Below are 25,251 nucleotides of genomic sequence, written 5' to 3'. Positions count from 1 at the left end.
TTCAAAACAATTTTTTTTTTGCCTTTTTACGGCATGTAGGCCGAATTTTGATTATTTTTCAAAAAAAATAAAAATAAAAAAAATCATTCAAAAGTTGTTGAAAAAAAAGTTTTGTTTCAAAAAAATATTTTTGTTTGGGGTTTGTGGGGTTCCCGCCGCCCTGACTGCACTGCCATCGACCCTGTCAAAGCGGTCGTTGCCCGTCGGCCTGACCGCACTGTCGTCGACCCTGTCAGAGCAGCCCTCACCCTCCGGCCTTCGGCCCCGCAGACCCCCACTGACTCTCGTTCCCCACCGACCCCCATTTCCTACCCGTCGTCAGCCTTCCCGCCCATCGATAGTTCCCCGCCCGCCGACCACCGCAGCTCCGCCCATCGGCCATCGCCGCCCCGCCGCCACCCTCCCTCTTGCCTTTTTAGGGGGGTTGGTTTTTTTTTTCATAACTTGAGCATACAAAGTCATTTTTTCGAAAACTAATAGGCGTTGGAAAGCTGGTTCCGAGCCAGACTTCGTGACATTGGAATTTTTTTCCAATTTTTTCGGTTTGACTGTACTTTTTACAGTCAAAGTGGGGTCTCTTTGCTACACTTTTAGGGCCGTAGAATGGGCAAACAAACTCTATTTTTTGAAAATGAATAGGTGTTGGAAAGCTATCAGCATGCTCTATTAAGATATGTAATCTTGTTTCTCATATTTTTCATCAGGTACATGAGATTTCAGTTTGAAGTTTTTTTCTTATGCGCTACTTCCTTCTCATCAATATGTATGAGGGTTTGGGTTTATCTCTTGTGTGGGGGGGGGGGGTGTTTTTTTATCACTTTCTATCATTTATATCAGAAATATAGAATACCAAAACTCTCAAAATAGACAAACCCTTCTGCATCTTCTGTCTATTCTGAAAGATCACATCATAAACTAAACCACAAGCAGGTGCAAGTGCAAAGTTTCATGGCAGATCCTTTAGTTGAGTTGTTGACATCACACAACTATCACACTTGGAAACCTCACATCACGAGGCTTCTCCGGGCACGAGGGTTGTGGTCTTGTTTGGATGAGGTTCAACCTCTATTACAACATCGTAATGAGCTTCTTCAGCTCATAAACAAGATGGATGAGGCCATGGGTTTGATCTCTTTACATGTTTTTGTCAGTCTTCTATTTCACCTTGATGAGTTTCTCATTCCTCGCACTATGTGGTTGAAGTTTGAGTCTCTCTTCGGGAGGGTTAATGAGATCCAGACATTACAGATTGAGGTAGAGTTGGTTTCCTTGTCACTTGATTCCTTTCCCACCATTGAGGTTTTTTTGAACAAATTTAAGACTACCAGATCTGTTCTCCATGGGTGTGGAAAGATCAAGACAGACACAGAGTGCATTCACTTGATCCTTTCGAAGCTTCAGGGTCATTTTCAGTTTTTTGCCTCTACTTTCTACTCCACCATGGATGGCTTGGGTGCTCGTTTCACCATGCCTACCTTCGATGTGTTTTGTGAGCATTTGTCTCATGAGAAGTCTCACCTTTCTCAGTTGGACATGCTCTCAAGGTCCAAGAACAAAGAATTGGTTGCCCAGTCCTCTAAGGAGAAGTAAAAGCAAAAACCAAAGCCAAAGAAGAATTCTGCAGGCAGTGAGCATTCCTCCAAGCCACCTCCTAAGTCTGATTCTAGACTACCATTTCCTCCGAAACATGGGAAATCTTCATAGTCTGGCGAGTGTTCCTCCAAGACTAAGAAGAAATTAGGAGACACTTGCAGTTTTTGTGGCAAGGAAGGACATCCAGTTTCCAGGTGTTGGAAATGCTTAGAGTCTTTAGAGGAAGCCATGCAGCAACATCACATCTCTTCACCTCAGGCGTCTTCTCCTTCCATAGGGAAAGGTCATGCTCTCACTGCTTGACCTTTGACCTATGGGTCCACTTGGATTTTAGATTCTGGCACTTCTCACCATATGAATCACACTCAATAGTTGGTTACTTCTCTTGCCTCTTGTGGTACTTCACAGATTGCAGTGGGTGACTCAGTTCAGCTTTCAGTCTTGGGTTCAAGTTCTGCCTCTTTGGATGGGGGTACTTTGCAGGATGTTCTGGTTGTCCCTGACATCTCGACGAACCTCCTGTCCATTTATCAGATTTTCCATTCTGGCTCTGGTAAGACAATTGAGTTCTCACCACATGATGCGGTTATTTGGGACCTCCATGACTCTAATTTGGTTGTGGCTACTGGGAGTGTTGATACTTCATCTCGTCTTTATAGATTTGATGGATTTGAGCCCTGTGGGTGCAGGCTCATCTCTTATAGCACATGCAGATTCAGTGAGTAAGCTTTGGCATGAGCGCTTGGGCCATGTCAATTACAGATATCTTCAGCAGATGAGTACACATGCACTTGTTCTTGGGCTCCCACATATTTCCTGCACTGATGGTGTTTGTCATGGTTGTGTTCTTGACAAGCATCACAAGGATCCCTTTCCGAAGGGAAGAGCCCCTCGTTCTTTGGCACCTTTGGAGTTGATTCACAGTGACCTCATGTCATTCCCTAGTCCTTCTTTTTCTTGGGCCAAGTATGTACTCACTTTTATTGATGACTTCTCTAGATGCACATGGGTGTACTTTCTTAAGTATAGGTTTGATGTCTTTGATTCATTTCGAATCTTCAAGACATTTGTAGAGAAGCAGTCTGGTTGTTCTATTCGGCGAATATGTACAGATAATGGGGGGGAGTATGTGAATCAATATTTCAAAGATTTTGGCAGTGAGCATGGTTTGCAACATCAGTTTACTATTCCCTACACCCCTCAGTAGAATGGTGTTGCTAAGTGAAAGAACCGAACTTTACAGGAGATGGCGAATTGTATGATTCAGTCCAGGTCCATGGATTCATCTTTTTGGGCTGAGGCAGTCAATTGTGCCAACTACATTTATAATCAAATGCATCACAAGGCGATTCAACATATGACTCTTAAGGAGGCTTGGTCTCATGACAAGCATGATGTTTCTTTTTTCTGAGTATTTGGCAGTGAGGCATGGGCATTTATTCTTGATGCTTAGAGGAAAGCAATGGAATGGAAGAGTTGACCCCTCATTTGTGTTGGCTACTGTGAGGATGTTAAGGTGTACAGGTTGTTTGATCCTGATTCCAGAGAGGTCTTGTTTCGACGGGATGTTTAGTTTGATGAGTGCCTTCCCACAGTGGATACCCTGTCTCTAGTGTCTACTCCTCTGCCTACTCCTCCCACTGCATCTCTTCAAGATTATTTTGAGGATGATTCTGATGATGCTATTGATGATCCACCATCCCCACCTCCACCTGCTCCACGTCAAATGCCCAAGTGGGCTCGCTTTACTGTTGAGGTGATAGGATCTATGGTTGGTGATCCTTCAGATACTCGTTGCACTCGTTCTCATACTGTGGGTTCTAGTCTTTTGAGTCATACCATTTTAGATGATCCTCAGAAGTTTCAAGAGGCTACAAGACACCCTGAGTGGGATTGTGCTATGGAGGAGGAGTATTCTTCTTTGATGAGGAATAATACTTGGGATCTCTATCCTCTTCCTGAGGGCAGAAAGATGGTTATGTGTCACTAGTTGTATCGCACTAAGTATGTTGCGGATGGTTTGATTGATAAGTACAAAGCACATCTTGTTGCGAAGGGTTTCTCGCAGGTTGAGGGTATTGATTACTTCGAGACATTTGCCCTTGTTGCCAAGATGAACTCTATTCTCTTTGTAGTCTCCCTTGTAGCTTCTAGGGGATGACCCATTTTTCAGATGGGTGTGAAGAGTGCCTTCTTGCATGGAGACCTATAGGAGGAAATCTATATGGAGCATCCTTAGGGATTTGTGTAGGACAATTCTTTGGTTTGCAGACTTTGACGTTCATTGTATGGTCTCAAACAGGCCCCTCGGGCTTGGTATGAGAAGATGGACTCTTTCTTTCTCTCCACTGGTTTCACCTACTGTCATTTCGATCACACAGTGTACATTCAGCTTCTTAAGGGTGAGTTCCTGATTCTTGTGCTATATATTGATGATCTCCTCATCACAGCTAGCTCATCCTCTATGATTCAGCATGTTCAGCGAGCTTTGATGGACCAGTTTGAGATGACAGATCTCGGTCTTCTGTACTATTTTCTTGGTCTTCAGGTGATTTAGTCTTCTAATGAGATCTACATTTACCAACATAAGTATGCTCTTGACATGCTTCAGCGCTTTGGCATGCTTGATTGTAAGCCTGATCCCACTCCTTTTCAGTCAGGGGTTGTTTTGATTACTACTTGCTCCACTCCTTCAGTAGATTCTACACTTTATAGGCAGTTGGTTGGCAGTTTGTTGTACCTGACACACACTTGTCCTGATCTTTCCTTTGTAGTTGGTCTTGTCTCTTGATTATCCCATGATCCCCATGAGAGTCATTGGCAAGCTGCCAAACGTATTTTGTGATGCATTTGGGGCACTATTTCTCATGGCATTCACTACACATCAAGGGAACCTCACAATGTTGGCTACACTGACTCAGATTGGGCTGGTGATGTCACTGATCTAAAGTCTACTTCTAGCTTTGTTTTCTGTCTTGGCTCTAGTCCTATCACATGGTCTTGCAAGAAGCAAACTTCTCATGCATTGTCATCTACCGAGGCTGAGTACTGAGCTGCTATGGTTGCCAATCAAGAGATCTTATGACTTTGATAGTTGATGACTGAGTTTGGTTTTCCTCCTGATAGTCCCACTATTCTTTGGTGTGACAATCATAGTGCTATTCATATTTCTTGCAACTCGATAGAGCATCAACGGATGAAGCACATTGAGCTTCACATGCATTTCATCCACTAGTTGATTCAGGATGGTTCTCTCATTCTGGAGTACATTCCCATTGCTGAGTAGGGTGCAAATATCTTCACAAAACCTTTTGCATCGCCGCGCTATCTTCAGTTGCACTCTATGCTTGGGGTCAAGGAAGTCGTCCTTGGGGGTCTTTATGAGGCCTTCCTTCCTTCTTATTTCTTTCAGCATGTTCTTTTATCTCTTTTGGAGAGGAGTTTTTTCCCACTGGGTTTTCTCCTTTTTCTTCGTTTCATAGAGATTTCATTGTATTTGGGTACCTGATCAGGCCTTGTTGTCGAGACCCATCTTTCTTGCTTTCAATAGCTGTTCTAGGTTTTAGCTTCTCCCTAAGTCTAGCTTAAGGGGAGGTGTTAGAGTAATCGGGTCTTTACTTGATTAATTAAACAACATTTGTTTAAATTAATTAAGTTCCCTTTATCTCTTTTACACTTAAGCTAATGTTAGGTTCATAATAATTAATTATTTTACTAATTATTATGTGCAAGCCTAGGTTTTCCCTTTTAGGGTTTCTTGACCTATTTGAGGTTAATTTCTTTCCTTTGTATCATGATTACATTACACATTTTTGGTGAATATTGAGCTCTCATCTTTTTGAGCATTCTTTTGTGTATTTGGTTTTTCTTTATTGCTTCCTTGCTTCTCCTTGTAACATATTTATTTAAGCTTGCAGAGATCATTTGGGCTCCTATGGTGTTGTATTTCTCAACTCTCACACAAGTCACTTGGTCAATCCTAGTCAATAATCCATGTGGACCTCTGAGTCTATCAACTTGTAGACACGGCCACAAATTCGGTCGCAATATTCAATTCTTTTGGCAAAATACCCTTTCATCTTTCCAACAGGTGTCCTCTGATTTGCTCTGTACATGCCACGTCATCGGGTCAAATTGGGTCAACGCCCATGTGGACTATCGAGCTTCTCAGATCATTTGAACTCCATACTGTGACTAACCTTTGTGTTATGTGTATCGCATGTATGTCTACCCACGCAGGATAAGCTTATGTTATTCTCAAGGAACCTTTTCTTTTCTTTTGTTAGCCTGCACCACATTAGCATAGTCTCTTAACCCACACAGGATAAGGTTTTCCTCCTTTTTCTTTGATTTTCCTTATCTCGTGAGTCTCTTCTCATCCTTTCTTGGTCATGCGGGATAAGCAAACCCTTCAATGCCTTTTGTTTTCTTATCCCTCGTGCTTCTTCACATCCCATGTTGGTCACTCGAGATAAGAAGGCCCTTCACTTCCTTCTATTTTCTTATCCCTCGGGCCCACTGACATTGTCCTCATCTCATGCAGGATAAGCATCTTCAAGCAATCTCCCTTTCATTTCTTCTCCCGCGAGACCATTTCTCTCCAAGTTTCACCACATGGAATAAGCAGGCGCCTTTAATTTTGTTATCCTGCGCAAACCTTATGTAGCCTCTTACTTCGTGTGGGATAAGATCTCTCTTTTGTCTTTATTTTTTCTTGTCCTGCGGGACCACTGTATAACCATCTATCTCTTCAAGTTTCTATGATGCGAGATAACAGGGTGTCTTATTTGCCCTTGTTAATTGTTATCTTGCACGACCATCAGTGGTCACATTTTGACAACACGAGATACAATATAACACCGTTTTATTCACATAAGTGTTATCCTGCGGGGTATTCATCACTCGTCCAACATACTGCAGGATAAGATGAAATCCCGATTGATCTGTCAACAATGTTATCCTGTTGCATTTGACCACACCACAGAACCCTTAGATGCATGTGAACCAAAAAGCTGCCGCCACATGGAAATCACGACAAACCAATCACAACACATGAATTGGTGACTGTTGCCAACATGACTGACATGTGAAGATAATGAATTTGGTTGAAACCCTTGCTCAACATAACCTACATGTTATGTGTGATTTCTATCTGCTTCTCAGCAACCTCCCTTGACATCAATGACAATAATGCCAACAAGGTTCGCATATCAAGTCCATTCACTTTATCTATTTGATGGACCCGACCTCTCGAGAGTGACATATCCACATTAGAACTGAAAGGAAGAGCAACAAGGTCTAACTGAAGAAGCGATGGATGGTTTGCATTCATTTTACACTTTGTTTTAGTTACTTTGTTGGTAGGATTAGGAAATTTAGCTTGCAATTTGAGTTTCTATGATTAACTTAGTAGATTGCATGCATGTGTCATTTTTCAAACTAATTCCCATTTTCCTGATCTACAAGTCTCAATCATTCAATTTTGCACATGTTCAAAGTCTATAAATTAGATTCAATTTCATTCATTTTAACAACCACATTTTGAGTATCCTTACACTGTCTAAATTATCTTGCTATCATCTTGCCATCATCTTTCTTTCAAATATACTTTCTTTGTAGGTGAGATCCATACACATTTGAAGGAGAAAGAAGAACAATGGAAGAAATGTTCACACTGGTTTGCATTTCTTTTAAGCATTTCATTTTCATACTTTCATTGATCTTATGATCAAGGTTATTTTTATGACATTTTTGATTTTGTGGTTGGCTTTTATATATCATGATGCTTTTTCTTAATTCCCTACCTCACATTTTCTAGTGAACCTGACATGAACATGTAAAATCTGATAATTTGTGAGTCTTATGCTTGCATGAAAGTTTTATGTGTGGATTTATTCTTGCATGCAGGTTTTAGGTGCTAATTTGTTGTTGCATGCAGGTTTTAGGTGCTAATTTATTGTTGCATGCAGGTTTTATGTGTGGATTTATTCTTGCATGCAGGTTCTTGGATGCAGGTTTCAGGTTGATTTGTTGTTGCATTTAGGTTCTATTTGTAAATTTATTGTTGTATGCAAGTTTTATGTTTGGATTTATTGTTGCATGCAATTTTTAGGTGCTAATTTGTTGTTGCATGTAGGTTTCAAGTGTTGATTTGTTGTTGCATGTAGGTTATATTTGCAAATTCATTGTTGCATGCAGGTTTTCTAGAGTTTTGGTCTCCAGTGGTGATTCGTTTGGAAGATAGAAGCCTCTGAGTACCGAGTTCCAAGTTGCAAGTTTAGATCAAGCCGACTTGTATAGTTGATCTTTGTGTGGATTTGATGGAGTGGTTTTGGTGATTGGTTTTGTGATCCAGGAGGTTTGAATGACATGTGTGGTAATGTGTGAACAATTATTTTTGGTCTGCATAATCATTGGAGCCTGAATTCAACCGACAGTTCATACATGTTTGAATAATGTTGTAAGTCTTCATGAGCCAACTAGCGATGGATCTAATTTCTTGTTGCGGATATATATGACCAATGTTCTTTATGATTTTGGTAATATGAAAGGTGTTAATGATCAATTATGTGCATTTTCATGTGCACATGATAGAGATCTATGCTCCAAATCTTTGACAGTGTAGTGAGAGATGAAGTGCATGAAATTGGTATATTGTGCTTAACTCAGACTATATTTTGGCATTTGTAGATGTTGTTCTTCAGTTAAAACACTTCAGTAATGTTTTGTAATTGTTTGTAGGTAGTGAGCCTCTCTCTTTTGGCAGTAAGCCTTCTTATTTTGAGTAGTGAGCTCTAGGCAGTGTGCCTGAATGCATGTGCCTTCCCATTGTAATACTTTTTCTAATAGAGTATACATACACTATGGGTTCATCCCCACCATGGTTTTTCTCTTAATCCGATTTCTACATATAAAACTCTTTGTGTTATGGTGTTGCAGTTGTTTGTTTTGTCTTCTTGCATCTTTATTTTGATTAAATGTGTTAAGAGCTTAAAAGATCAAGCTAAAAGTAAGATTTGTGGAACATTGATTCATCCCCCCTCTAAGTGTTCATTATTTCCAATAGGAATGGACCAAGTGGTATTTCTTCAGCCTACTATATAAATTAAAAAGAGGTAAAATTCACAACTACTTAGTGACGCGTATCTACACTGACGGTTGCTTCGGGATAGGATCTTAAGTGAGTCACCGCTGCATGGGTAGACACCAAGTTTCGTTGAAGTTTCTCCACTAAGAGCCAATTTTTTTAGTAGCCAAAAATCCCTCTATTTGGTTATGTAGAAGGTCGAACCTTTGAAGTCGTCCCATAATCTCGTAGTTCAGAATTGAGATAGCAAATTCCCCTAGATCTTAAGATCTTTGGGAATTCAAAGTTTGGTGTACCCAAGAAGTGTGTGCCATGGTGGGGGAGCCAACATCACCAAACTTCTAGGCTATCCTTTCTAAATAAGTGCAACTCAAATTTATCCGTAGTGAGAATCCAACAAATATTATTCTTGCCAAACCTTAGGATTGCAATTGAATGTTCTTTTTATTTCATGCATTAAGTCAAATAGCTATTCTGTCTTTTATGTTTATGGACATGTTAAAACAACATTTGAAAACAAAATCAAATTAAAGAGAAGGTTCACATTAAAGCAAGACAATAACAACCTTGGTCACTAGAATTCAAAGAAAGATTTTTCAAAGTCGAACTTTTCTAAAAACAAATCAGAGTTATCATCTAAATTTGAAAAAAGTTTTGACAACATGGCTCATCAAAAGATTGGACTCCTTGGTTTCAAAATTCATGTCATTTTAGGCTAGGTCTTGCATCAGTCAAACTTAGGTCTTAAGACATATTCAGTGCCTTCATAATCATCCTTTTGTATTGTCATAATTCCCTTTGGCATCTAGGTTTTAAAGTCCATTTCTTAGGTTTTGATCATTCATTTTCCTTGCATTGACCTCATTGTCCCAAAACTAGGTCTTGGCTTAGGTTGCATTTTCATATTCCAAATCATTGGTCTTCATATATCCTTATTGCATTAGCCTTGCCATTTCATGTTCCTAAACCCTAGTTTTGTCCTAGATGGATTTAAAATTTCATACTCATATCTTAGTCCTTATCATTATCATTTCCAATTTGCATTAAATCTCAAAATTAGGTTTGCCAAACTTACAACATCAAATCTTTAGATCATATCCAAAGTCATTGTTAGGGAAGAGTTGACCTCAATCAAACATTTTCCTTTTGTCAACAAAATTATCTCATCAAACCTAGCTTAGTATCCAACTAATATAGGTGAGACATTGACATTATCATTTTTCCTTTTGTCCTTGAAAGGTCTCGATTCCATTTCAATTCCCTAGGGTATCTCTTTAGACTTGCATTCCAAAAGTTTTCCAAATCTTGAAAAACAACAAAAACATAGGATGCATTGTCATAGATTGCATTAGCATCCTCTAAGGTTGCACTTAGTTGCATTTCATTATCATTTCAAAATTTAAAAAAGTCCAAAAACATAAGTTGCATTATTTTCCTTTTATGTTTCATTTGTCATTCCCTTAGTTGAATTGCATCCTTAAAATCCAAAAATCCCAAAAATACTACATAGTGACATGCTTCTTGAAGTGACATCCCAAGTTTCTTGGAGACAACAAGATTTGACATACCAACCCATGTTTATTCCAATGGATGATACCCAGTTGAGACAATCACAATACAATATGACCCAACCACAAGGCAATACCATGCAACCAAGTCTCAATCCAAATGTGGGTCCATTATATTATACACACAAACAAAATATGACATGATTTAGTTAAGACCACCACCAAATTTTGAACCAAATTTTGTACATATGCAACCAGGATTTGGTAGTGTTCAAACTAGATCGCCCTTAAACAAAACAAACATTCAAAACCAAACCTTAAGTTTGCATCCAAAACATCAAAATCTTTGTTCAAAAAGACTAGTCCTAGCCCACATTTGGTTTGGTTAGAGAAAATGATGAGGGAAGTTAAAGCCAAAATACCACCAATCATAAGAGAATCATACTCAGAATAAGAATTAGAATTATGATTTGAATCATACCAAACTTCATTTTCTTTTGAGGCTAGACAAATATATCAACCTTCATATTCCAATCAAATTATTTCTCCTCCTATTGAATCAACATCAAAGTCATACCAACCTTCATGTTCTTATTAGATTCAACCTTCACAAGTAACCTATCCTCCATACTATTCCAACATACACATCTCTCAAAACTACCCAATCTCCACATTCCCATCATCCCAACCTCAAACACAAAATTTGTAATGCACATATCCTTCAACCAAAACCAGATTTTAAACATGTCAGACCAATTCAACCAAGCCCCAAATAAAATCCCATTCAACAAAAAACCAACCCAAAATCAAAATGTAACACCAAACCAAAACTAAATCCCTTTCAAAAAATTTAAAATCAAAACCCAACCAAGTCAAAACCCTGTAACGCTTCAAATGCTTCTCCAAATAAAGCTAGCTCTCTGAAAAATCTCCTAAAGATTATTCTAGGCAATTCTTCCAACAAAGATCAAAATCATATACACATGTTTGGCAATGGTTCATCCCCCCATAAGAAAATTGACTCTCCAGTGGCCTCTATTCCTACACCTTTTGAAGCTTTGCAAGAACCTCCCATATCATCCTCATCAAATGATACACCCAAGGATGAAATCCACCAAGGTATATCCATAATATATTTCCAAGATGCAAGTCTTTGCCATGCTTTGGATATGCTAGACTCAATGCCACCATGTGCTTCATTTTCCATTAAACCTATTCTAGAGGATCCCATTCAAATTCCATATCCCTCATGTCAAAACATTGGTTCCTTCTCAAAATACCCCATTCATATTCAAAATCATACCCCATGTCAGGAGGAAGATTCAAAGCACAAAGATCAAGATCAAGATACCAAGAACGAACACGCCCATTGATTTGTTGACCAAGGTCTCATTTTCTTTGATGATCCCCCTATTCCTATCCATTCTATCCAATAGCACAACATATTTTCAAGTCCCATTGGCATTCCACTCCTCAAGAAAGGTCAAGACATCCCTTCCATTCTTCTTAATGATCCCATTTAAAGTCAAGAGTAGAGTTCCTTTAAAGTGTAATTTGATGATCCCCCTCCTTGTAAAGATCAAATTATCCCTTCACTTTCAAATCCTCCACAAGATGTTATGTCCCTTTAGATCCTCCACAAGACCCCTTTTTTCTTCCATCTCCACATCCCAATCCTCCATATACACTCTGAGATTTTATTTCTTTTGATGATCCCATTATTCCTCCCACTCTATCTCACAAAGAGCCTATCATTGATCTTGATTCCCCTCATGATCCTGATCCCCCTCATGATCCTAACATGTTGGCGCAAAATGTTCTTGAATCCTCTACATGCACAATGGGTTCCTCCAATTTGGTCTAGTCCAATCCATTTCATGATCCCATCATTTGTTTCATATCATATCTACCACATAATGGACTTGCGAATTCTTTCCAAAGAAAAGAGTATCCTATAGGTCAAAATATTTATAAAGGCAAATGGGTAGACCTTCACAATTAATAACCCATCCATATCAAATAAAACCTTAATGGACATGCCCTTAGTGACATTCCTCTAGGTGCTGGTATCCCTACCAAACCTAAATCCAAATATATGTCTCCCCTTTCATCCCTTCCATCCATCTTAGATCCTTATACCTGTTCATCTCGTATTCAAGGTTAGCAAAGGCACACATATTTGAGAATGTTCCACCCATCCAAAATACCTTCATATATTTCATATCCATCCATATATATATTTTCCTCCTCCAAGAAATTTGGATGCCAAGCATAAAAGTCACAAGTCTAAAAATCTGCATACAATCAAGGATCAACATGTCCAATCTAATTGACATGTAAAAACAAAGAAAAATATGATCCAAAAAGAAAAAGAAAAATCCAAAAGGCCACAAAGGCCAATTGCTCAAAAAGAAAAGTAAAAATCTATATGGGTTCCTAAATCCCTTGTGCAAGCAATGCATTCCAAGGAAACACAAAAGCATGAAAAATTAAAAACAATGTGGATTCCTAAGCGTCTCCTTGAAGCACAATAGTCTAAAGAAAAATCCAGATTGGAATCCAAAATTGCTATTCCTCCATCACCTCCTTCATCCATTTTGGGTCCTTATGTCCCAAAATCCATAGCGTTTCTTCCATCCAAATCTCAAAATATGAGATCCACTTTTCCTCCATCAATCCACCAACCCTCAAGGTGTTTGACAATGTTAATCTTGCCAACATTTCCATCTACTCAAGCATAATTATTCCAATACCCTATCCATTATCCAATGCATATATTCCACCCTCTTGTCTCTCTGATCCAGGGTATGTGCAAGATCATGAGGGGCCAAAAAGTGGTAATATCTTGACTAAAGTCTCATTTGATAGGCTGGTAGAAAAATATCTATAACTTTCAAACGATATCACATTTTTTGAATCCAAAACATGTGTCACATTCTATGATTTGTATACTATAGGATTAGAAAAAAATATTTTTCATAAAGTTTTGAGCAAGTTATGGTGGCCAAATATATGAGTTCTTTATATTTTTAAAAAGTATTAAAAAAATCATAATTAATTATTTATTTAAAAAATATATAAAAAAAATGTGTCACATCTGGACATAAGCTTCTACTTATATCTAAAATCTTATAAAAAAAATATTATGATTTGATTGTGGTTAGGGTGGTCAGATAGACACATGCTTCTTATCTTTTTCCTAAAATTTTAGTACTACTACATTGAAATTTCAAATTTTCATCAAAGAGATTTTTTTTTCAAAAAACAACTAGTAGCTTAGAAACTACATTCAATTTTATATAGATTCTATTCTTACATATTTTGAAATAATGTTGGTAACTTATTCAAATTTTTTGGTCAAGTTGCCTAACTCTATTTTTTTTTATTTTCATTGCCACTTAAGGGCCTATTTGGCCCACCATGATCCCACACATACCCTCCAATCTTTTGCATGAATCCTGACCTTAGTCCCATCTCATTTCCATGCCATTATCCTGCCAAAGTCTTTGAGCATACTTTTAATATTCTTGGTCCATTTTTAAAGGTACTATCCAAACAACAAGATGCTTGAGTCCTTCCACCCCCTATCATGTGTCCAGTTTTTTCAAAAATGTCAAAAAAAAGAAAAGAAAAAAAAGAAAAGAAAAAAAAAGAAGAGAAAAAAAAAGAAAAGAAAAAAAAAGAAAATAGTAAAGAGAAATAATTTTTCCACCAATGAAAACCTGGCAAACAGGTGCCTTGTGTGAAATTGAAAAAAAAAATGAAAAAGGAAAAAAGAAAAAAAAAGAGAAGAAAAATAATTCATCCTCTGGTGAAAACCTGGCAAATAGGCGCCTTGGGAAAGTGCCATGATGAAAACCTGGAAAATAGGTGTCATGCATAATCTTTCATCTTCTTGCATGCCATACTTAGGGGTAGGTTTTGTCCATTTTATCCTATCCTATCCTATCGTACCCTTGTCATTTATCCTATCGTCGCTCATGTCCATATTCCCTTTTCCACCTTTGATCTTGACAAGGTCGAGGATATTCATGAAAGTCATGCATCGTGTTCACAACTTTCAATCTATCACAACTTTTGGTCTTTATCCATTGGCTTATTATAGCCTTTTGTACATATTCCTTATCTTATTGCAACCTTTTGTCACTATTCCTTATCCTATCACATCCTTATCCTATTCATGTCTCTTATCCATTTTTGATCTTGCTTATCCTATCCATATCTTGTCACCGCCATACACTCTTTTTCATCCCTTGATCTTGATTTGACATAAGGATGTAAAATGCAAACTATGGTTTCAAAAACCTTTTGACATGTCCCTCATGCCATTCCATTGCTTTACATTGTCATATCCAGTATCCCATCGCGTGATAGCCCTTGGAAATTGAATCCGCTTTGTCTCCATAATAAATGACATCTATCTTCTCTCTATCCACCAACTTGGAAAGCTTATTTATCCCTTTTTCATATTCCTTTCCTTGCTAGACACTGGGGGCAAAGAAAACTAAACACAAATAAAATAAAGTCCTGAAAAAAATCAATAAAAATCAAATAAAGTCTAAAAAAAAAATCAATAAAAATCAAATAAAGTCCTAAAAAGATTAATAAATATCAAATAAAGTCCTGAAAAATCACTTGAAATAAAATTCAATCTTGAAAAAATAAATAAACTTAAAAAAAAACAACCTAAAATAATCCAAAAAAATTCATAAAATGTTCGAACAAAGCACAAAAATATCAAAAAGTTCAAAAACCCTAAAAAATTGGAAAACAATAAAAAACCCAAAAAACAATCATTTTCATTTCATCAATAAATTGTCTCTTGCAAAGACAAACATTTAAGCAGACATCAAACAAAAAACACGACAAACATTGTGCTTAACAAATCATGCATCAACAGATGAAGTATTCAATCAACCAAACATTCAAACTAATCAAAATTTTCATATCAATCAAACAACATTAACATCATTGGTCATTTGTTAATTATCATGTGTCTTATATAGGGTGTGGTATACTCAAAACCAAACTGTGTCCTGTCTTAGATAGGGCACTACATTCCTTGAAACTAGGCAACATTGTCATCCTATCATGAAACCAACATTATAAATTTTGAAAATGAAGATCAAAATGGTTGTTTGACTTGTTTAAATTCGTGTGTCTTACCTTTCATTGATTTATCCTTTATCATATTCCTATGTTACTCGATGATGACACTAAGTGATTTAGAGTGGCTAGGATAGCTCATGGTCTCGTGTTTTTTGTTTTCTATTTATGGAGTGTTTCATAAAATTATGGGGCAAGTTTGTCTTGTGTGACTATGTTGGAATATTCACGTTGTGGTTCTCGCACATACCTTCACCTTTGACACACATAATATCTTAGGATGATTGCAACATTCCTTGTTTGTAACATGTTTGTTTAATACAAAAGGGATTGCATTATCGCCATAGCCTTCAATGCTATGGTGCACCGCATCCATTTTTCCATATTAAATAAAGGCTCTCACCTACTTTTTTGCATTTGTGAAAGCAAGGTTTCTTCACCACTAATTATTCTTTATCTGATTTCTTCTTACCAACATTTCTTCCATCAAACATTGCAATCCTCTTGGCCTAGTCCTGGCATTATTTTTGACAAATTTTCCTATTCTCTAATTTTTTCGCTCAATTTCTCAAGGGGGCACCCTTGTAACCCATCATTTCTTGGGCAATGTTTAATGCGATTTATCTTTAGTATTCTTCAAAACAACACTCTAAATCTCATTGTCTCAAAGAGGGGCAAAATGTAGGCACCTAAAAATGGTCAACACTTGCGGTATCATACTTTATCATTTCCACATTACCTTATTTTAGGGTTTTCACACTAACTAACGTTTCTTCTATGTTACACATTTGATCTTTATCATCTATTAACATTGTGTCATTATTTTGCATTCTTTTCCTATTCGATCCCATTTTCTCGAATTTGAATTGGGTCTTCTCGATGTCAATCTCAATTGTTTCATAAACATGATCAAATTTTAATGTTAATTAAACATCATTTATCATTTTCAATCATTATCAATTTCTATCAATATTGATTTAATTATCATCGATCCTTATCAATTATCAATCATCATTTATAATTATCAATCTTTGCCAGTTTCCATCAATCCTTGTCAATTTTGATCGATTTGTCAGACCGGTCCCTATCATTATCAACTTGGTCCTTATCAATTGTTTTGTTGATCATGTTCATCATCTCTTTTAATAATATCATGGCATTGTTTAACCCAATTCATTTATCATTCTACTTAGGGTTTAATTTAATTCTTTAATTATTTCTCCCATTTATCCCTTTTCCTATCTAGGGTTTAATAATTCTTCAAGTATTTATCCCTTTATCCTAACTAATTTGTTTTATGAATTATGAATTAGTTCATTATCCTAATTCCCATTTTCCTATTTTACAATTAAATATTATTTATTTAGTTGTCTGATTATGAGATTTGTGGGAGAAATTAATAAATAAATATTTATTAATTTATCCCCCACTTCTACTCCTCTTTTCTAGTCTTCCACTTTCCTCATTTTTGAATGGAAAATTGCCATCCACAATTCACTCATTTTGTCATATTTGTCATATGACATCTTTTTCCACTATTTGTGCTTCATCTTTCCCCCATTAATTTGGCCTTCCCTTCCATGAATTTGAAGTGGCTATTTTCACTCCATTGATTTCTCAATCAATTAGTATGATTTGTGCTACAATACATCAATTCTTAGCCATTAATTTGAATTGGTCTCAACTGTTCAATTTTGCACGTTCAAAGTCTATAAATTATATTCAATTTCAATAATTTTAACAACCACATTTCAAGTATCCTTACGCTGTCTTAATCATATTGCTATCATCTTGCCATAATCTTGATTTCAAATACACTTTCTTTGTAGGTGAGATCCACACACATTTGAAGGAGAAATAAGAACAATGGAAGGGAATGGAAGGAATGTCCACGCTAGTTTACGTTTCTTTAAAGAATTTCATTTCATACTTTCATTGATTGTGATTAGGTTATTTTTATGACATTTTTGCTTTTGTGGTTGGATTTTATATGTCATGATCTGCTTTTTCCTAATTCCCTACTTCACAATAATTATTTATTAATCAACTCCTTTAATTGATTTTTCCTTTAAGCTAAACTTGAGTGCTTTGTTTTATCTATGTATTATGCTCTTTTAGTCCGAATTCACTTAGAGGTACTTCTTGTTAGCTTTTTAGCTTGTAGCTAAGCTTAATTTAGCTCCTACTTTTCATTTCTTGAGTTATTCTAACTTTAGGATCTGGGCATCTCTTGCTCTCTATTAAAAAATTCTTCATTCATTGTAATTATACCTCCAATATTGAATCTTCTATTCTTTTGTTCATTAATACATAATTATTTGGTTGTTATAGAGCATACAATCTTTGCTTGATCTCTTTTATGTGATAGGTACTTTTATTATAGATTATTCTTGGATCTTGTAGTTGATCATCAACTTCTACATAGTATCAGAGACCAATCTTAGCTCCTATAGACATGATATCACATTGTGCGTCATCATGGTAATTCTTAATTTTGAACTTCACTAAACATTTGTCATTGATCAAGGCTCTATGTTATTTATACAACCATGCAATCTAATATGGATGTGGATGTTTCCTTCTCTCAAATTCCAATTTGTTAACCATCTCCTCTAGAACAAGATTATTAGTGCTACCACTATCAATTTTAACATTGTAAACTTTACCTTCACATTTGCACCTTGTGTGAAGTAAACTCTTCTCTATAACATGCTCGCCATCCCACCCATTCAATTCACCAAGTTTTAACCCACAAGCCAAAGAAATAAATTGCCAACATACAAGTAACAAATTTTTTCTTTTTCCATTTCATAAACAAGATGCATATTTGATTTATAAATCCCATTTCAACTTTTCCATTGCATCATAATTCATGTACAATATCATATTTATAAACATATGAAATCACTTACATTTAATTTTCAAATTTTCATTTACTTTAGTAATATTTGAGTAGATACATAGCTTCTATGAGCTTAATGAAACATAAGAGAAACAAATGGTCCATATGTCCTTTTTGGTATACATCCTTAAATTCCAACCGCTAACTGTATGAAGAAGAGCATCACTCAAGCGCTTTTTCACACAACTAAGACTTTACAGTCCCCTGTGCCTCTTGTAATTGATGTCACCTAACCCTTCAATGAAGAGATTGGTTTGGTGACCTCATAATAAAAGCCTTGTGAGCATAGTGTTGTGTCCTACATATCTAGAGCTACCACACATTGGCTACAACCTACATGTATGACGTTCCCTATCTAGTATGTAAACCTAGATCACAGTGAATCGAGAGTGGAAACCTACACTACTTTGGCCGAAGAATTCACCACCCCTAATTCAAGTGTGAGTCGTATGTCCACCCACTTCATTTCTTAATTTGGTATACTCCCCATTTATTCTATTCCCATATTATTCTCATAAAGTTAATAATAGAATGACTAACTAGGTTATTCCCATCCACAGATTGATCTAACCCCAAGATTAACCAAATCAATCATTCCTACATACTAAAGATGCACACCATTGCACAATTCTAACTTAGCTATTATATACATATATGCAAATTCAATCATAGTGATTAATAACAAGTTTCTATCAACTCAAGTATTCATATTCTACAAGTAAACATAATTTATTGATCATTGCATCACTTAAGCTTCTTCAACATCTTACTCTAAAATCACATATTAACCCATCATTGGGAAATATTTTTCACTTCAAATAACATTTTTTATTTTTCAATATCAATAATCAATGTATTATTTAAACAATATGAATTTCTATTTTTCTAACACAAATTAAGAAATTTTGGGTTATGTCCAGTTTTTCTCTTTCTTCCGCCAAAATTCTAGCAATTCATAGAACTGTAGAACACAAGAAAAAAATGAAGTCATTTATGTTTACAAATAATAAAAGATACACAAAGACAAGTGTTATTAACATTTATACTTAAGATACAAAATATAACTTAAAAGTAATTAACATTCATAAAAATCTAATCTTTTTCAATTTATATCTTCTACTTATATGCTTCTTCAACATGTAAAAAAAATATTCTTCACTTGTTTACTATATACTATTTCACCACCTTATTTGTTCAAAAAAAAATTAAAACTCAAGATAAATATATTTTGAAAAATAAAATCACTTTAAAACTAATAAATAAAATTTAAATGAAATCAAAGATTTTTTTTTTCATATAATTCTAATCAATAATTTTTTGTATTATCCTTCAACTTTAACTAAAACAATAAGATATTGTGAAAAATGTTAACAATCAACTACACATGTATCATTAATTACATGATTTTAAAACATCTATTATCCCAAAAACATCATATTGAAGTGATTTTAAAATAGACATTGTTTGTGCACCGAAATAAATATTATGTGCATGCATTTGCAACTAAAGAAAAGGTTGAGTATTTATTAATATGATGAAAGTTTTTAGTTAAGAAGCGTCAACTATCAACCATTTTGGAGTCGAATCAAATTGATACAAGTAGACATAAATTTCACATGTATTTGGAGTGGATAGGATGCCTAGATAGATGAATATATTATATTGGTTTATAGTTAAAGAAATGCATAAAAAAATTAAATATCATATAAGTTTAAAGTAAAAATAGGATGCTTAAAGATAGATTACATAAATACAGAAGGTTTGAGGTTTTTAAAAACATGTCCACATTTTGAAAATGATAATGCAATAGACATACATTATCGATCATATACATTTTTCATAATGTGTGCATGTTCTAGTTTTGAACAATCCAATGTCACTTACCTTTACAATTGGTAAATTCAAAGGATTAGGACAAATTTGAATTCACGGATACTAAAGGCTGCATATTAAATTTGGATGCTAAAACATGTTTAATAAAATAAATATAAAAAAAATAACAAATGTTGAGTATTATCTCAATTAAATTTATGTATTCTAGTATAAAATCTTCAAAAACTCACCGTTACAACTTTAAAATAATTATATGAATATATTAAGGTCTTGATTTCTTATTGCATCTTCATTTTTAATAAAAAAATAAGTGGATTGTTTTTCATTTTAAAAAAGAAAATCACTGGGAAATTTGGAAAGCTAGAAATGAAGATATCTTACAAGGTACAATGAGAGTAATAATAGAGTCTATGAGAACATGTTCTTTTATATTTTTGTAAACAATCACAATGAATATTTTGCTTAAAAAAGAGATAGTAGAGGTTGACAAGACTAAGCTAAAAATATGGAATGCATTGACCTTTAGATAGGGAAAATAATATACAATACTGAAAGCAATCTAACAAGAAGAATCCACTTGAGATACTGGAAAGAGACCTTAACTTCCAAAAAGCACAAAGATTTCATGTTAATCATGGAGATGATCTCATAGTTGAAGTGGTGAGATCCGACAAAGACCAGTATAGTGATAGCAAGAATTTTTGACATAGTCTTGACAATATGTTTAAGGATGTTAAAACATGATGTATATGATTGTATTTATCTTTATATAGATGAAATGTATATGATTGTGTCTATCTTAGAAGTGTTTTTTTTTTCTATTTGTTAATAATATCTTAGAAGTGTTTTTTTTTTTTTTTTTTTGCCATTTGTTTAAAATCAATATGATACCAAGGTATGGAAACTCTCATTTCCTATTCTGATAAGACCTTGCATGGTCTGAAAGAAATATTATGGGATAAGACCTTCCATGGTCTTCAATTTAGATGATATAGGCTAAACAAATATATAAGTTCTTTTTTGTTTACTATTTCTAATATTCTAAAAAATATCACATTCTACATCGCATTCTACACAATATTTTTTATTTTTTATTTTTTTTCTCAAAAGTAAGGGGACTATGCTCTATTTTTTATTTTATATGATGTTTACACTTGAAACATTAATAAAAAAAAATCCAAATTGATTTATATAATAATTAATAGAAAGTAGAAAAAAGGGGTGGGGAACGCACATAACATTATGCAATATTTTGGATAAACAAACATGACCACTTTTTGTGCTTTCAAAGCTTGAGGATATTAATCTCCTCAATTCTTAATTAGCATTTTAAAAAGCTATATTCTAAGCACTAGTATTATTATTGTCTTTGCTTCTAGATTCAATTGCACAAATTCAACATTTCAAATCATACTCAATGATCCATCATCAGGATGAGAGAGCTGCAAAATGAGAATTATTTTTCTTATCACATCATCAAAATTTGAACATAAATATGTCAAATTACTCAACGTTTAATTTTATTAATTTTAAGAAAAAAACTAGTGTTAACCCCTTTTGGCTTCCCATTTTCATGCAAACCATCATGTAGGCTTATAAAAAGGGATGGCTAACTAGAAGTAAATACCATGCAAATTTGTAGTCAACATGATGCATAGCTAGGTATACATATAACATAGGTCTAGATTTAAGGGGATGCCCAACTAGACATGTATTTATCATGTAGTTAATATGATACCTTACTAGATGTACACAAAAGTTTAGATTCGATGGAATGACTAACTAGATGACGAGATATTCTAACTATAATTACATATTATGTAGGGTTGGATTTGATGTGATATATGAATAGATAAATTCATATCATGCAATCAATGAGAGATACGACTAGAGATGTACACATCATGAATTTAATGTTTGGATTTAAAGGGATGCTTAACTAGATGTGCACATGATGTATTTGATGTGATACTTAATTAGAGATAGATATAATGTGTATTTAATGAGACGATCAACTAGATATACACATCATGCAATTTTAGAGATGATGAAACTCCCAATTAGAGCTCAACAAAATGTAATCATGTAGTCAAGAAAACATCTGACTAGACATAAATCAGAGATGATGGAACTCCCTATTAGAGCTCAACAAAATGTAATCATGTAGTCAAGAAGACATTTGACTAGACATAAATCATGTAGTTGATGGGATTCTTGACTAGACATACATATCATTATACATATCATTCAAGTTTAAGATAATGCAAATGAAATGCCCAACTAGACATAATCTTGTAGTTAGTGAGATGCCTAAGTTTTGCAAATCCTCTACTTGTAACGAAGGTTTCAAGGCTCCATTATCAAATATGATGCCACATCTGCATGCTTTTTTTATTTTTTTTATTGAGGTCGCTAAAAAGACCAAAAAAAGAAGAAGAAGAAGGTGAGATCGATAGTTAAGTCTTAATCATAACTAATAACTATTGATGCAACATTGTTAAAAATATTAGACATTAAATTTATGTGAGTGAGGTTTTGTTATCCAATATCTCTCTTTATAACTCTCCTCGCTACCATTAGCCTATCAAACGTCCTCCATTAGAGGGAGAAACAACTTAGTCTATGATCCCAAAAGAGGCCCTGCTAAAATTTAACATGAAATTTTTATTTTTTTTAATAAATGAGTGTTCATTCTATTACTTAAATAAATATATTACACTAACAAAAATAAATGGAAGTGAACAAATTTAGATAAAAAATTATAAAGATCACAGAATCTAGATTTTTAAACTAGAAGTAATTTGAAGGCAGGCTTATTACCCGTGTCGGTTGCCATTCATCATCCTCAGACTCATATCGTCTGTATTCTGAAAGGGGTGTGTGTTTCAATGCTTGAAGCTCTCTGTAATAATTCTTCCTCAACCTCATCGATTCCTTACAAACCCAACCATCCATCTTCATATTCATATTCCCCTTCGATGGATTTATATGCAGAGAATTACAGTCCTCAAATTGCTGAGATCCTGCTTCGTTATTACACACTTGATTATAACTCAGTTTAGAACTAAATGGGGTTGTACTGCACACAGACGAAGAAGAGGTATCCAGAGGCTCCAATTCATCTTCCTCTTCTCTTTCTGAGCACTCCCAATTAAAATTCAAACGTTCAACTTCTTCCGAGTCTCCCCCATTGAAATTCAATCGTTCAACTTCTTCTGAGTTTCTCTCACTGCAATTCCAATCTTCAAATATCTGCCCATAATTTTCATATACATTTTCCCGATTCTGATCATCCAAAACCTGCTCAATCATGTCTTTGTTCTGCTCATCTGTGAAATACCCTGTGTATTTGAAACTTGGGATCTTGCAGACAATACCCAGAAACAAGTAATTCAAAAAACCCAAAAGAGGCCTCATAATCTGGGGTGCGATGTCTTGAATCTCTGTGATAAAGGCCATGCTGAAAACGAACAAAACCAGAGGAACAGCCAAAAAACCTCCCAGCAAAAATACAAGCAACGAGAAAAAACCAATGAATGGTAAACAAGAAGTTAAGAATGTTACTACCCATGTCACTTGATATATATGTTTCTTACAATACTCCAAACAAAATTTTGTATACTCTAAACAAAATGTCAAATACTCCATTAAAGATCTCCTCCAAGAAACTTCTGCTCTTCGATCCATTATGCTGCGAAACTTCAGCTTTTGTGATCTGTGATACAATTTTTTCGGTTCTTAGAGAGCCTTTCTGCAACATTGTCAGTGGTAGAGATAAAGCAATGAAATGACCTCAAAATATTGTTGTGCCTTCGTTCGATCGGTTGTTTGGATATGTGAATGGTATTTGGACGGACACCCTGACGCAACTTATTCTTGCACACTCACTCTACACGTGTTAACGCTAGGATGCAGTGTATTTCCACGCGTTGAAGCTATGTTTCTTTCCTGCCATTCCCTGAATGGCTAAATTTAGAATTTGTTATTGCAGCTGATTTTATGGGTGGGCTCCTATCTGTCTACCTAGGGATTTATTTGTCATATACTTAGCAAGGTATGAAGGCTATGGTAACATTGAGGGTGCTTATTATAATTTAAATATTAGTTCATAGACTTTGGGAATTGATATTGAATTGGTATTTTTGAAAAGTAAATGTAAGAGGATAAGGGTATCTAGATGAACCCTTTGAATTCTTGATTAATAATGATGCAGGGAAAAGTTAATTGCTTAACATCTAAAAATTTATGTTTTTCATATGTTGTTTACAATTGTAATGGAGTTAGAAGTCTTATTGGGTTGATCTCGAGTGATTTGGGATCAATCACTAAGATCAATCTCTTCCAATGTGAAATTGATCTTTAAGGCACATATTTGATATGATAGTATATAAATTTTTATGACTTGTTTTATTATGATTTTTGCTATCTATTGGCACATAAAGGTTGTTGATATTTAAAAATATCTAATGGAAGTTGTTAGATTGCGAGGTCAAGCTATCCATAGCTATTTGTTTTGATAAAGTGACTTGTAGCTTTAGGAGAATATCATAGTCTCAAATGCATTATACATCTAATGAATATTTGTTAATTTTAGGCTCCAAATTGAAATGTTTTTGTAAGATGAATGGTCATTGTTCATTGATGATCTCAAAATGCATGAATCAAATCCTATAAATACTAAGACATATTGAATAGTCACATAAACATAACTCTTAATGACTAGTGGAAAAGGGTGAGAATTAATTGACAATTTAAATTTTAAAATTTTACTTTTTGGGGTCAATCACCATAATTTAGGTAAGTCTTGAGATCTAGGACAGGTATATGGAAGTTTGAGATATTAATAGGATAAATGTGTGCAAGCATGTGCAAATAGTGCAAGGATTATGTTGAATGTATGGTAATATGCAAAGATATGCATACATGAGAATGGAAAAAATCAAGAACTGGTCTAATTTTGGCACAAGATTGTGCACTTGTCATTATGCAATAGTATAAGACATTTCATCAAAATGGTATCAAAATGAAATGGGAATTTGCATGAATATCTACATTTCATTGTTAAATCTTGTGCCCACTTTGAGGTGTATGGGAATCAATGAACCCATTTTAATTTATTGAAATGTTTTTCTCCTTAGTTTAAGTGCTTTGTAGGATCCTATGAAATAGGAAAAAGAGGACAAGTAGCTACTACCATACAAGTAAAAAAAAGATCACAATTA

The 25,251-nt window shown here is 34.9% G+C and overlaps 1 protein-coding gene across 1 annotated transcript; it reads right to left on the bottom strand.

Moving 5' to 3' along the window:
- Positions 1-18,971: 18,971 nt before the first annotated feature.
- On the bottom strand, positions 18,972-23,838 carry LOC131029348 (uncharacterized). Its single transcript, XM_057959813.2, has 2 exons — positions 22,850-23,838; positions 18,972-19,157 (listed from the first exon to the last, which is right to left on the bottom strand). The coding sequence occupies exons 1-2, from the start codon at positions 23,714-23,716 to the stop codon at positions 19,107-19,109; spliced, it is 918 nt and encodes a 305-aa protein (XP_057815796.2). The 5' UTR covers positions 23,717-23,838; the 3' UTR covers positions 18,972-19,106.
- Positions 23,839-25,251: the final 1,413 nt, after the last annotated feature.

Source organism: Cryptomeria japonica, chromosome 3, assembly GCF_030272615.1.
Source record: "Cryptomeria japonica chromosome 3, Sugi_1.0, whole genome shotgun sequence".
Lineage (NCBI taxonomy): Eukaryota > Viridiplantae > Streptophyta > Pinopsida > Cupressales > Cupressaceae > Cryptomeria > Cryptomeria japonica.
The sequence above is the reverse complement of the archived record's forward strand: the minus strand, read 5'-3'. Positions and strand labels throughout refer to the sequence as shown.